The 14364-nt window shown below is 39.6% G+C and overlaps 1 protein-coding gene across 4 annotated transcripts in view; it reads right to left on the reverse strand.

The window, feature by feature from the left end:
* LOC118226345 (zinc finger CCHC domain-containing protein 2-like) overlaps nt 1-4915 on the reverse strand; it is a 38832-nt gene extending 33917 nt beyond the window's left edge. For 2 of the 4 annotated variants that reach the window (XM_035415898.1, XM_035415899.1), the window contains exons 1-2: nt 4333-4744; nt 3356-4152 (exon numbers count right to left, since the gene is read on the reverse strand). In XM_035415898.1, coding sequence (XP_035271789.1) covers nt 3356-4152; nt 4333-4408 — 873 coding nt within the window. In that variant the 5' untranslated portion in view covers nt 4409-4744. Of the gene's footprint in view, nt 1-3355; nt 4153-4332; nt 4746-4776 lie in introns of those variants that run through there. The other 2 variants (XM_035415900.1, XM_035415897.1) reach the window with 2 other exon arrangements.
* Nucleotides 4916-14364: the final 9449 nt, after the last annotated feature.

Raw genomic sequence — 14364 nt, forward strand, 5'->3', positions numbered from 1 at the left:
CAGAACGCGCTGTGAAAACACATGAAACAAAGAGTTAATTACAGGATTTTAAACTGACCTGATCTATTACACATTCTGAACCATATCCTATTCTCACATGTGGTTTTTCATTTTATACTGCTAAAATGCACCCAACAATTTACACATTCACAGACAACAGGTCAACATTCATTAAATCACTTTCTGAAGACCTTTTAAGATATGACAAAGAATGTGAGAGAAAGAAAGATTTCCCAAATAAATTTCCTATGTGGGAAGTTTATTTGATACATATTTGAGATTTGGATCAAAAATACTTTTTTTTTTTTATAGAATCAATGTCACTTGGTGATTCTTTCCATATAGCCTAGTTCTCCATGTACTGCTAGCTAGATAACTAAATGTTAGTGTGAGTCATTTAGTGGGATGTAGCTATATCAAAGGAGAACTTGCCCACCCCTCAGACCTCCAGCTCTCCTGTTATATATTTTGCTATACATTAAAAAAGGCATGCAGTTACATTTATAAATTTGTAATTTTTAACATGGCTTAATTTTCTAAATTTAAGAAGTAATGGCACATTGCCTTTAATGTACACAGGCAGTACGAGTAATATTCTGCTCACGTGGTAAGCTCTGCCTTTAACAGATCTGGTCAGTCACATGAGGGGTAGACTGGTTAAGTTATAATAGGTCAAGTTACAGTTAGCTGGTAAACAAAGAAAAAATATGTTTTATGACATTTGCATGTTGTCATGTAGCAGAGGATCAAAACTACAGTAGCTACAGAGAAATGTACTAGTCGGCACTTCAGGTAATCACAATAGACTATTTGGTCATTCTATGATGTCATGGCCCATTTTTCGCTTAGCGGACTGCAAAAATAAATAAATAAATAAAATCTGATGACAACTACCTGCAATAGACACAAGTGCAATCCTCAGAAAAAGTCTAGGCTGGTCGCCAACAAGTGTCAACAGCTGTGCTAGACAGTTTGAGTCGATAGATATTTTCAGACATACCAACATGTCAGCGGACATCTTAGCAGTATGCAAGTTCATTCGAATTTGCAACATCCTTCACCCGTTACGAAGCTAATGTTTCTTGCAATAAAAGAACATTAGTCAAGAGAAAAGAATGCTGTCTGCACAATAAAAAGAAATAGACTGCAAACACTGTAATCTTGCAAAAACAGTGGAAGGTGAAAAAGCCCCTCAGTCCATTTAAAAGCAGTCAAGCGCAGAACATTTTTTTTCACCCATCACTTGTATTTCTCCAAAAATAAATTATGACATTTGCAATTTGACTTTGGTCTATTATTTTAGTTTTATTTTATTTTTTTTCCAATACCAGCTCCACACACCTGTACTAAGTCTTTTTCCCCAAATTAAAAAAAAAGCACTAGCATACAATATGCACTGTTAATTAGGCATGATATCTTTCAAAGTAAAAACACTAACCACTGGACCCCTCTTTGAAAGTCATATGCTACAAATGAGCAGTGAACCAAAGACCTTCCTATAATAAACCAGAGATTACCTGGTTGAGGAGTACCAGACCCCGCGCTTGCTAACTACTTCTTAAATTCGTGCTCCTGAATTGCACATTGTTGTAGCAGAGATTACAAATGAGCTCATATTTGATTGATTGTAATGCTCTTAAAGGATAAAGAGGGAGCAATGAATACTAATGAAAATAGTTCATTTAGGTTTCTTTTTTTCTATAATGAAAAAGTTACTGCAATGCATTATTATGCTGGCACTTTAACATATTGGCGGTGCAAGTGAAAACATTTTTAAGATAAATGAATTCATGAGGCATTAACCAATGGTAAAATATCACCAAGACTAACTGAAAATATACAAATGATATTTGATTTGCAAGTAGCATCACTATCAAAAAATAGATTGGAATAATTGAAATTGAAGTCCCTAATGAAATTCATTTTTGTGACTACTTTAGTATAGTATATAAAAGTTATGTCGTTTGTACAGTGAAGTGTTGTTTTATTGGACCCAAAAATGTATACGCAGAAAAGGCGTGCCCTGTACTGTTGAGTGAAAGAAAGCCTAAACTCTCATTTTAGGTACTGTTAACTGGCCAATTGGTGTATCAAGCGACATGTAAAACCCTGTGCACCGTTGCTACACGCCCCTTTCCGACATGCCTACATTATTATTGGCTGAAGCCTGCGCGGATTATGAACGTTCACACTCAACAAATTGTTCAATAAAAATGTATGTAGCTGTCCTTAATAACAGTAAATAATCTTGAAATGCATTTAGGTTTAATTTCCGTTACAAGTAAACGACTTGACTCGCAAAGCTAACATTTAACAATCAACCAGTGTATATAGCATTTTCCAGCTAAACACGTGAAAAAATTAGCTAACTAGTCTATCTGCCAGGAACTAGATCTCGGGATTCAAAGATTCATATTGCGCTCAATTTCGATTAATTCCGTGCTGAATACAACATCTAGTTACTAAATTCAATCACAGCATTTATACAATCCTTAAATAAGTCAACAATTTCTGGTTGGAAATCAACGCTGGTAGATTGACGTAAATGACATTGTTTGTTAGAGTCCTTGTCTTTTAACATTGCATTGGCTTTAGAACAATCGAGATTCCGCTGTCCCTTCACTTTCCATTTCTTGAACAACGGACCTGACATTTGGAAGGGTAACGTTAGCATGAATGCATACCAGATTTTTTCAATGTGGTAGTTGGGATCCATACAGGATTTTTTTCAACTAATAAGAAGCCTTATTGGATTCTAGCGAGCCAACGTGTAGCCAGTCAAATGGCACTCAAGTCAAGCAAATTAATTAAAGCTACAGGTCATGTTATAATTTAGCTTTTTAGTAGCTAAGCCAAATATGTCGTCTTGTCACTGGTGGATGACTAGCTAGCACAAGTTTAATTTTGGCTGACTGCCACAGTTTTGACGTGCAGTTTACATTCTCAGCTACCTTGGTAGCCGGTTACTAGTCACACGATAGAGCCAGTAACGGTAACACCAACGTTATAGCCAGGTAGCAACGTGTTAAATTAGTTAGACAGCCCGCTAATCTCCCCAAAGCCGAAGTTTAATGTGAGCGAATTCAACTAACTTAATGAGAGAAACGTTAGCAAATTAGCCACTTAACACTAGACTAACCCATTTTGTTAGAACAATCGCCAACTACTAGCCGAGAAGGAGAAATACTTGGTAAGCGAACTCTAGCTAGAGACAAAAAATTACACGCTATTTATCGTTACAGTATTTGGTTACACATTTTGGCCAATACAGCCTGCGTCCGCTAGCTAGACTGGCGTGGAGAACCAATGACCGCTAAATTAGCAATTTTCTATCTTAATGTTTTTTCCCCGTTACCAGAGCGCTGTTGCTGTGTTGATAGTTTTGCTCCTCTTCTTCGATTGCTACGTCCACTTTATCCAGCTGTATCCTGAAATTCTCCCTCTGGTGAAAAGGAAATGCCGGGTGCAAGGAGGCCATAGTAAAAAGCAAGGCCAGCTGCTCCAGGGGTCCGACCCCTGCCTCCGCTGGAGGCCCACAGCTCCGATCTGATTTCCCGTATTCATCTCCATCCTCACACGGTGGATGGAACTGAAGATGTTGAGGGTCCCTGCAGGAAGATACTGGGAAGCCATAGTTTTTGAAGTACAAGGCAGGATCCACACGGCTCAATATACGAAACAGTATTCCCGCACATTCCCTGTTTTCAGATCCTAGGAGAGACAAGCAAACGAGCAGTTTAGACCTCACGACAGGATCGACAACGTCTGTCAGAAGGCCCAGGTCGTTCGGGCTGTTCCCCCTTATTTCAAAGTCCCGCAAAACGTGGAAATCTTTCCGAGCAAGGTCCTCTAGACAGGCGCCCAGAAAGCGGAGCTCTAGTGGCTGGCACATATGAAGCAGTCCGCACATAAACTCGATTCGCTTGGCCGGATTTAGGTGCAAGCCAAACCATTCGAACACCGTTTCCTTATCCAACTGATGGGGGAATCGTAGTCCTCTTGCGGAATCCTCATATCTGTTGTAAGCCGTCTGGGAAACCGAGCCGCGAATATGGACATTACAATCCGTTTGTTCCTGCTCGTCCTCGGCCGTGTCGCCCCCTCCTTCCTCCGCCGTTCTCATGGGCAGCTTCATTTCAAGCATTATCAGCTCTCCGAGAATGACAATAAAAAGAAGATCACGGGTTAAAATACATCGTTTTCGTATAATTCAACGCAAAATTGACTGGAAAGTTTTATACACTATTTTGCTATAATCACAGTGACAATCGGCGTTATGGCTGTAGTTAACTCGATCACTAGTCTGCTTTCTGAAACCATGTCAATCATTACCGACTCCTCCCCTCTCGCCGTAGCTACTGGGTCCTACGCCACAAACAACGTTTGGGATGATTTGACCACGGCCCATGAAGTGCAATAATAAAGAACAGTAAATAATATAGCTGTTGTACGCAAATTTCTACTCACTCTGCGAATTTAAGCGAGCCCGAGACAACTACAATTGTAGTGAGGAATTTAATGTCTGAGATAGCACAAATCAGTTGTACGCAGCGTAGCTAGTTACATTTATATTTTAGATAGCTGTATTAACATCAAGACGGCCAACGTTACTATACATCTGTGAAGATTTAACGTTACTGAAATAACAAATTCGATTTTATTTTTAAAACTGTTTTCGTAAATGTGAAACGTAATTCTCAAAAGTAGCCTAATTCGCCTATTATGTCCTATAGAACGTTATAAAATGGGATCCGGATATAAACTACGATAACTTACAGGTATGCTGGGCTATTGAAGATGTCGCTTCATGCAGCATTTAGTTCGTTAAACTGCAATGTCAACTTTACGACATTAGGCTACGTGAACTTGAACCGCGCATTATATAATATGAAAGAGAACTCAATCTAAACATCGGCTTGAAGATCTTATAATGAAAGTCTCCAACATCCAGCAAAGATGGACAATACTTCCATCTCGTGGCTGAAATAGAACATTACACATGCGACGTAGTCGGTATTTCTGGTCCCCATCTAAGTGCCAGCAACCAGTAGGCTGTTTGTGTTTAGGGAGAATGAAAGAAAACCAGAATCCATGCAAGATTCCCAGGACAATGCTTGAAAAGCACTGTTATAGCCTATTAATTTAAACCACCAAAAGCACTGTCCGTGAACACTAAGCAAGAAAATACGACCCGAGCCTAGACCTATCATGACCCATTGACATGATACAAATATCACATTGATACTTTTAAAGGCAAAGTTAAACAAATTAATTTGTTTGTTTGATAACTCATTGTGTGTATACAATGAGGGGGCATTAGAGTTGATGACCAAATAATTCTCACCATAATGAATTCTCACCTCAAACACCTGTTTTACAGATCAGACACACTCTTCAGGAGGCAGGCATGGATGTATCAGTGACTACTATCTGCAGAAGACTTCAAAAACAGAACTACAGAGGCTAGACAGCAGGATGCAAACGTGATGACCAGGTTACGGTCTGCTAAGAAGTACCTAAAAAGCCTGCATAGTTCTGGGAAAAGGTCTTGTGGACAGATGAGACCAAGATGCACTTTCATCAGAGTGATTGCAAGAGCAAAGTCCAAGCTCCAAAGCCCCGCCCCCCGCCCCCCATCTGTGAAACTTTCCCTTCATTTCTGTCTCTCCTGAAATGTGAAATATACTCCAGAATCCATAATGAGTTGTCCAATAATGTCAGCATATTATTAATTTATTAAGACAATTTGTGTTGTTTGGAAAATATATTACTCTCAGTTTTTGCATCCCTGCAGTGCACACAGTAACTTGAGACCAAGAAGTGCTTATATGACAATGGCCACTTTTATTTACTGTAGACTTTGGTTGGGCACATACAAACCTATTTTTACAAATTAAACAAAACTACAATGAATGGAGTTTGCTGACTAGCTGGCTGTTGTTTAGGGCTACTGTTCAGGCTTTTCAGCACTGCAGCAAGCTTGGGACTCAGGGCAGGTGTCCCACCAGTGAGAGAGGGAAACCTGGGCAAATATCAAAATATCAGTGATAAGGAATGGGCAGTGGGAAGCAAGCAAAGGCACAGATGGGACATTTGGCAACAGGTATCCTCGTAATGTCCCTGTCATGCATTGCTGTACTCTGTCAGTTCACAAGCAGATCATTTGCATGGCTGATTAATGCAAACATTAAAGACGGTTACCAAGTGAAAGGGGGTATATATTAATCTATAGACCATATATTTAAAATTATACCGTCATTTATGCAAAATCACGTTCCCAGTAATTGCTGCTGTTCAAGTGTGGCCCGGACGTGCATTGCTACACACCATCAGACAGTTCACTACCAGCTGATTTGCAAAGCTGATTACTGCAAAACATTTTAATTACTACCTAATCAAAAGGGGTATACATTTAATCTATAGACAGTAATTTCTGTGAAATCATGTTCCCAGCTATTGTTGCTGCTGTTTATTTTGGCACCGATACTGCACAAAAATATAAAAATAAATAATAACAAAAGGAAAAAATAATTCCAGCACTTGGCCAGTCTGTTTTACTTAAAAAAAAAAAAAAAAAAAAAAAAAACGTTACTATTTTTGCTTTATTTTGTATTTATTGTTATATTTTTGTTGCCTTAAATGCTGCTGTTTTTTCCTCTGTGATAAAGGTGTACATTCATAATAATAATAATAATAATAATAATAATAATAATAATAATAATAATGGATACATTCAACCACCATTGAACCAAAAGAACCATCACTGAAGAAACAATGAAATAAAAATGAAGTAAAAACATATCAAACATGATAGCACTGCAAAAGTATTCAGATACTTGTGTATCACATTTTTAAAAAATCTGGTACCAAGTCTATGCATAGTTTAACATTTCTTATGGTAGTTGAGTTAATTTAGGGGTTTGTTTGATCAGTAGTGTGTGTGAGTGTGGGCGTGGAGGGTATGTGGTATTTCAGCAGTATATTTTACAATCTGTCATAGAGTTTACATTCTGAGCAGCTTTTTCTGAAACCTAGTACAGAAAGCATTTCAATATTTTCGTCAAAAATCTTACAAATGGAATGCCTCAATTTACATGACAACATGGTTGCCGGCCAGTAGAATATAAAGAATAACTATTCAATCTTTAATTACTTGTTGGAGAGTTGTCAAAGTGAACTATACACAAATTACATAAATCCCACTTCCTACATATTATAGCCTACACTTCAGTTGGTTTACAGAACGGTATGACTGGTTAGTACCCAACTGCCATTCCAGAAGTAGGAAACCAAGAAAGCGGCTATGGAATACTCATAACAAACATACGATTCTGTCACACGGATGAAACTGTTTCCACGTTAGGGATTAACGCATTTTTTGTGTCAAGTATCCGGATTGCAACGTCACCATCCCTCGAGATATAAAATGGATTGCTGGCGAGAATTTGTCTTCTTAAAGGCGCGTGTGAATCAGTCTCCCTCTAGTGACAGCAAGAAGAATTTGCTCACCTGGATTTACATCACTTTGGACTTCAACGTGGAAATTTAGTTTGCGTGGGGAACCGAGACGTTATGAAGAGCGGTAAGCAAGGCTATTTTATTTATTTATTTATTTATTTACTTTTTGCTTGCCATCGGCAAAATGAAAAGCCTACTGGAAACCACAGCATTGCATTTAAATGTCTGTTTCTGAACATAAAAGTTTTCAGATAATTACAACTGTTGAATTTAGCGTCACATCATTTTAAAATGTTTTAGCTGTACCGTATTTTTATATAAAATGAGAGTTTATAAGAATAGGACGGTAAATCTGTTTTACTCGAAAATAATACTGAATGCAGTACGCCTCCAACATAGATCTAGCCTATAATAGAGAAACAGACTACCTATTCACAGATTAAGTTATAGCGTGTTGAAGGGTAATAACTGAAACATTTACATCTTGTTTGTTCGTTTGTTTGTTTATGCAGATACACAGTAAATTTTCCAGTGTTCATTTCAACTCTATCAGAGTACATATGAGCCCACTCTGGATCAGTGCAGTAGCATAGATATCTACTCTGTAAGAGTTAATTTAACACTGGCCATTTTGCTGTGGGTGCAACACACCAATGAACGAAAGCAATATTGGAAACACTCATGTGACTATCTAAAACATTTAAATGTTTACAAATGTGCTTTACGCTATTCATGACACAAGAAGGGGGTCATCTGTTGAGAAAGAAAAGTCATCAACGCAACAGATATTTAGGAATTGTATTTAATGACGTCTTGCTTGAAGTCAGCAATGTGAATTCCGTTAATGAAAATAATGTGAAAGTGAAAGTCATGTGACATGTGTGAACAGTGCTTTCTTAAATATCGTTGAGATATTCGGCCTTGCATGTGTGCATGATGACGCCCTGCATGAAAATATGCGCTGTCAGTAGATCATATATTATCAGAAAAGGTGACAGAATATGGATGTTTTTTTCTTTGCGCTTTGAATAATCCTAGGTGAGATGGCACCGTATAGGTCATTTAAGACAATTGGAGTGCTACATTAAAAACAAACCATGCCTCTAAACAAAGCCTCTTGTCTAGCATTACTTGCCTGGAGCACAAGTGAAAATACTGCACGGTTCTTTGGCTACTGTCCTGTAGTGACCCTTGTGTGGTAGCCTGTAGTGTGTCTACATAATAGAGCAGTATTGATTAAAACAATAGCAGAGTATATTTGGTTTTCTTATGCATACCATGGGATGGCCTGCATAATCAAATATTGTGCATTTTTAAAATCACCTGCCCAGTCCCTGATGCCATCATTTTATTGGTCGTAGCAGTATTAGCTGAAGCTGTTGGCATTTATTTTTACTTATTTGTCTGAACACTTGTAAAATCAATGTTTCCCCCTTGTGGTGCAGTTATATAACAGTCAAGCTGTCAGTCAAGTCTTGTGGCTGTCTGTCACGTAACTTTTTTCATGGTTTCTGTCACACTATTCTATATGCAGAGGCATTGAACTCTATTCACTGCTGGCTTCTGAAAACTGTCTTGCTGGCAGCCACCAGTTCTAACTGCTATCCTGACTGTCCTGAGGGAAAAGGAAAAAATAATAAAAAACACTAAAAATACTGACCAGCATATCTGATTATGCCTATGTGGTTTTGAGTCAGTTGTTTTTTCTCTTATTTAAACGAAGAGACTAGGCTAACTTCTGATCTGCAGGACCAGTATAGTATTTTTTATGAGGAGGCATAGGGGAGAAAATTTGATTATAATGTCTTTTTAAAAATTGAGAAATGTTCCATAGTAACATTACATTGCACCATGGTTTTAAAACTAAACATAGTTTATGAAAATAACATATATAGGATATAATTGAACTGGAAATTGACACTAATGCATTGTTTCAGCACATTGTGTGTTCTGATAAAATAACTCTTGAAAAAAGATGCTAAACCACAACATTTACAGATGTGATGTTAAGTACAATATTTATCGCACACACATTTATCCCCAGAAAAGGTGGCTGTGAGAAATGCATGATTATCGGATTCACGCAGTTTAAATTTAACTGTAACATGTGTAATTTGATAACATCATAAAAAAAGAGGAATGATATGCTTTCCATTTAATGTATGCCATTCTGTTTTTCTGCTATGTGCATTTGCTATAAACCTTTAAAGAATTCTGCAAGTCATTTTATCACCATCACATTCTTGTCATATTACTTCCTGGTAAAGTACATCATCAGCCTTGAACTGTATGCCTTAGACTTCACGATTTATGACCAGAATACAGTAAACATATTGGCCCTATATGTATATAGAATTTGCATGCATATTTTTGGCTGGACCGCAACAGCAGGGCGACATAGGGGCGACATAGCTCAGGAGGTAAGACCGATTGTCTGGCAGTCGGAGGGTTGCTGGTTCAAACCCCGCCCTGGGCATGTCGAAGTGTCCTTGAGCAAGACACCTAACCCCTAACCCCTAACTGCTCTGGCGAATGAGAGGCATCAATTGTAAAGCGCTTTGGATAAAACAGTCCATTTACCAGCCCTACAAATGCGAATGTCTGTGACTGAGTGAGTGACTGAGTGAGTGATGAAGTTACACCATTGGTTGGCCGAGTTATGAAGTCACACCATTGATCGGCCGGTCCAGCCATATACTAGGTTTCGACCTGGTCTTTGCTTTTCTTCAGACAGGTAAAAAACGGAGAGGGTAACAGATAGAGAAGGGAACACAAGTCTGAATGTGCCATGCAGGTGCCATAGCTTGATAGCCAGTTGCTCTTCAGGTTGCACCACTTGTCTCACCCCCCAATAGACAGAATGTTAACAAGAATTTAACATACTTTATCTGAGTATGTGGAATAATATGTCAAAAAACGAAGAGTGTGTGCAAAGCTCCTTTCTTAGTTTAGATGAAATAAGAAGGATTCAGCAGTACCATAAATATAAATGAGTAGGCATTTTTTTGTATTGATATCTTCCTGTTTAGACACTTCAGTTGAAGTTGTGAAGGAATTAACAGATGTTGACCACCAGGTGGCAAATATTCCTTTCAACCCTACTGTTCAGAAGTGTAGAAAATGTAGCAAAGCCGATTTACTTTGTAGACACAAGAGAAAACCTTACTGTGTTTTATGCCCAAGCCCAAAGCTCTTTGGACGTATACATTCATTAGTCTCAGACAATACTATTGGTTATTTTAGTTGTGAGACTGTTCTGTACATATATAGTGTGTGGCATTATGTGAGTTAATCAAATAATCCATTAAGATAAAGTGAATCAGAAAATATAAAATGTACGGTGCTAATAGCAACCAATAATTTTCAGAGAACAGAAAGATTTTTTGCTGGAGCAGTGAGTCTTCAGTTCAGTGTGACACTGAGGAATTTGAGTTTAAGGCATGCAAAAGCTAATTAACCATGTAATTAGTCATGTTTCACTGCAAATGCCTCAGGAGTATGACTCATGATACTGTTCCCCTAGCTCCGTTTCAATAGATCTTGATGGACGCAGAGTCTTGTTTCAGCGTCTATTTGCCTGTTCCCCTGTCATCACCTGGATGAAAGACAAGCATATTTTTTGTCATCGTGGGACCCCCAATACATTGATGTCAGTGGGAACAAACCCTCCACAAGACCTTTCCATTGTAAATAAGGGTTGGATTGGCTCAGATGCAGAGATAGGCCTGTTTCTGTGAGAAACAGGCAGTAAATCATTTCCAGAACTTTGAAGGTGATTAGATTCTTTGAAATCCAAAGTGGGCTATAAATGGTCTATAATACACACAGTACAAACCATATAAGAAATAGTTATGTGGGTTTGCTTCAGTAAAATTTACCAACTCTGTATAATTGAGTGTAGATGTCGAGCCATTAGGCCTGCCAGAAACTTTAGGGAAGAGTTCTGTGGTGAATGAGTCAACTTTAGGTCCCGCAGCTGTCCAGTCCTTTGGTCACAATTTGAACAAAAGCCCATTTGCAAAATATACTGTAAATATGACCTCCAGCTCTGTCTGTGTTTGGCTCCATGTGAAATTACACAAGGCCCCTGAGCCAGGTAAATGTCAGAGAAGGGCAGTGCGGATAAGATGGATCAATGCTGACTTCCTCAAGCCCATTCTATGCCATGATAACGGACAAAATGTGGGGCTCTTGGGTCGTGCATCGAACAAAAGCATTAATCCTGAGTGCGGTGATGTGCCCTACGGTCTGGAAATGAATCCTGACTATGACTATGCTGACTGTGACTAATAGTCCTGCAGGGTTTGTTTATAACTGGCCATAGCGCTATTCAGGGAAGGGGGGTTTTAGCTAGCAGAGATAGAACAGCAGAACTCTGAACATTGAGTGTGCAGCTACAGTCTGCTTGTACCAGCTGCTTAAGTGTGGCTGTCCTCAGAAGCAATATTGTATAGTGGACTGCAGAGTCTAAGGAAGCGGTTAGTGTAAGTGCTTGTCTGTGTGCTCTCAAATTGACTGAGAGTTGATGGGACAGGCCTAAAAATATGAGCCTACATTCCAAAGTGGGAAGAAAAAGATGAGGCAACTATTTTTTATGGGGGAAATTGGTAGGATGTGTTGAATGTAATGTTTTATTATTTACCCTTTCTCCTGAGTTTACTAGGGACTGGCACACATGTGCAGGAACACCACAAGCCTCTGGGCTCTGCACAGTTGTCAGCTCAAATGAGCTACTGCACATTTGTAAAAACTCACCACAGCTTTTGGGTCTGATGCCAGCTGCTGTTGTCTGTTAATCTGGGGAAATGCTTCCTGATAGTGTTGTTTGGACACTGTTTCAAAGAGCCGGAAAAGAAAATAAATTGCACTGTGCTGAAGACATTGCTGAGGTCCAATATTTCTGGACAACCAATCTGGCATTCTGATCTGAGAGTTGATGCAACTCCATCCATCGTTTAAGGGATCTGTGCACAACTTGCTACGCAAACAGACACAGGCGCAGGTTAGACAGGTCAAGTCATTCCACACACATCTGGTTGGAAATATCATGCTTGCCAAGCCTCTCCTCCGAAGGGCGAAAGAGGGAAACTCATGAGCGCTCCTGTCCTTGGTGGTGGGTTGCAGGTTTTGGAGCTGCAATAAGGAATGACAGTGATGTGGGCCAGTGGAGACAGAACTGGCACCGGGGTGTAGATCCTGTCAGTATGGATGCAGTGAATGAAGGCAAGTGAGAGCATTTCTATGAGCTCTGCTAGACAGATGAGGAAACCGAACAGGCAGTCTCTGGTACTATGTATCCAACTGTAAATGTGTGGCAACCACATGGAGATTGTTGGAACCTCCACAGATACTTTCCTGGTTATCGGGGGAGAACAGGAGGCCCGGAATCTGGGCCGGTGCCGTAAAGCCTGAGGCAGGTGGATGATTAACGAGTGCTCAGAGTCCCTTTCCTGAACGCCCCGCGTTCCCCTGACAGTGCCCACAGTTTCTGCCCAAAACACTTTGCTGCCTGTTCACCAGGAGACAGATTAACAGGAGCGACGGATAGATCTAACAAAAGACAGATTCACCCCCCCCCCCCCCCACCTCCTGCCCCGGCCCATAACCCCTTCCATTCACCCTGTTTGACATCTGCACCTCATGCTAGTCTGCAATGGCTTGTTCATTTATCACAAAACGCCAGAGCATCAAGGTAGCTAGAGCAGGACCCATGTCAACATGACTGAGTATATTTAGTGTTTGGACCATGTAGTTGGGAGGTCTCCTATAAAAAGCATGGAGGCCCAGAGTCAATGCTCTCCTCTGCATAGAAAGGAAACAGTCATGTAATTCTGGTTCAGTCAGACCGAGCAGTAGAAATGCCCATTGGCAGCTCAAGGCTTCCATGGACGTCAGGAGCCACAGTGTAGGAAAGTGTCCGGCCACAGCTGACGTCTGCACTGGGGGACTTGTGTCTCTGCGCTGTCCTGCCTCATAAATCTGTGCCAGAGCACAGCAGTGCACCATGTTTATTTTTGTTTTGTAGTTTTTTAGGTCCCTGCTGGCATTGTTATTTTCTTTGGCGTGGAGCTGTAGTTGCCTGGGTGCTGTTATTCGGTGAAATGAAAGTGCAAATGCTGTACTTATGCAAAATAAAATACAACCACAGGCCTAATGGTGCAGCACAGATCTTAGTCTCACCAAGAACATTTTAATGAGGGGGAAAAAGGGATTGATGTATATGACAAGTGAAAAAGCTCAATTTTGTTCTTGGTTTTTGGCTGTAAATATAACACCATAAGTGGCTTTTTATTTGTATTGCTTTATTGTGTATATTTTTTATGGTGCCCTACTTATCTTGGCCAATGTCTCACTCTACTGACTCCAACACATTTAAGAGAGAGAAAATTCTTACTGTTGGAGAGAATAACACACAATTATAAAATGTGTGTTGGATGGTGAATACCTCTTGCAAGCTGCAGCAGTGTTTAAATTATGGTGAATGATTCCTTAATAGTAGCTTCAGTAGTTATTAGTCATTATATCATGACATTCTAATTACTGCAAGAAGTACTTAATGTACATGTTTTTGATGAAGAACAATGAATAATATGTGATGAGGTCATAGGTTTCATCTGGAAAACAATAACATGGAAGCACTCGGTCCTACATAGCTGGCATGCTGTTGAAAACAGTTCTGCTGAGTATTTTGTGCCACTGGTACATGTTTATTTGCCCCCAATGATTTTTTCCCTTGATCAATGTGATCTATAGCAAATTATGTGTTCTGCATGTGATCTTTAAGCCCTATCAGAACATGTCATTGCAATGATCCAAGTTTGCATGTCTGATGCCACTGTTTTTATTTTAGGTTTGGGAGACTGGGACACCTGCTTAACCATGAAATTGTGGTTGTTAAGTCCACTG

Source organism: Anguilla anguilla, chromosome 4 (genome assembly GCF_013347855.1).
Source record: "Anguilla anguilla isolate fAngAng1 chromosome 4, fAngAng1.pri, whole genome shotgun sequence".
In the NCBI taxonomy this organism is placed as follows: Eukaryota; Metazoa; Chordata; class Actinopteri; order Anguilliformes; family Anguillidae; genus Anguilla; species Anguilla anguilla.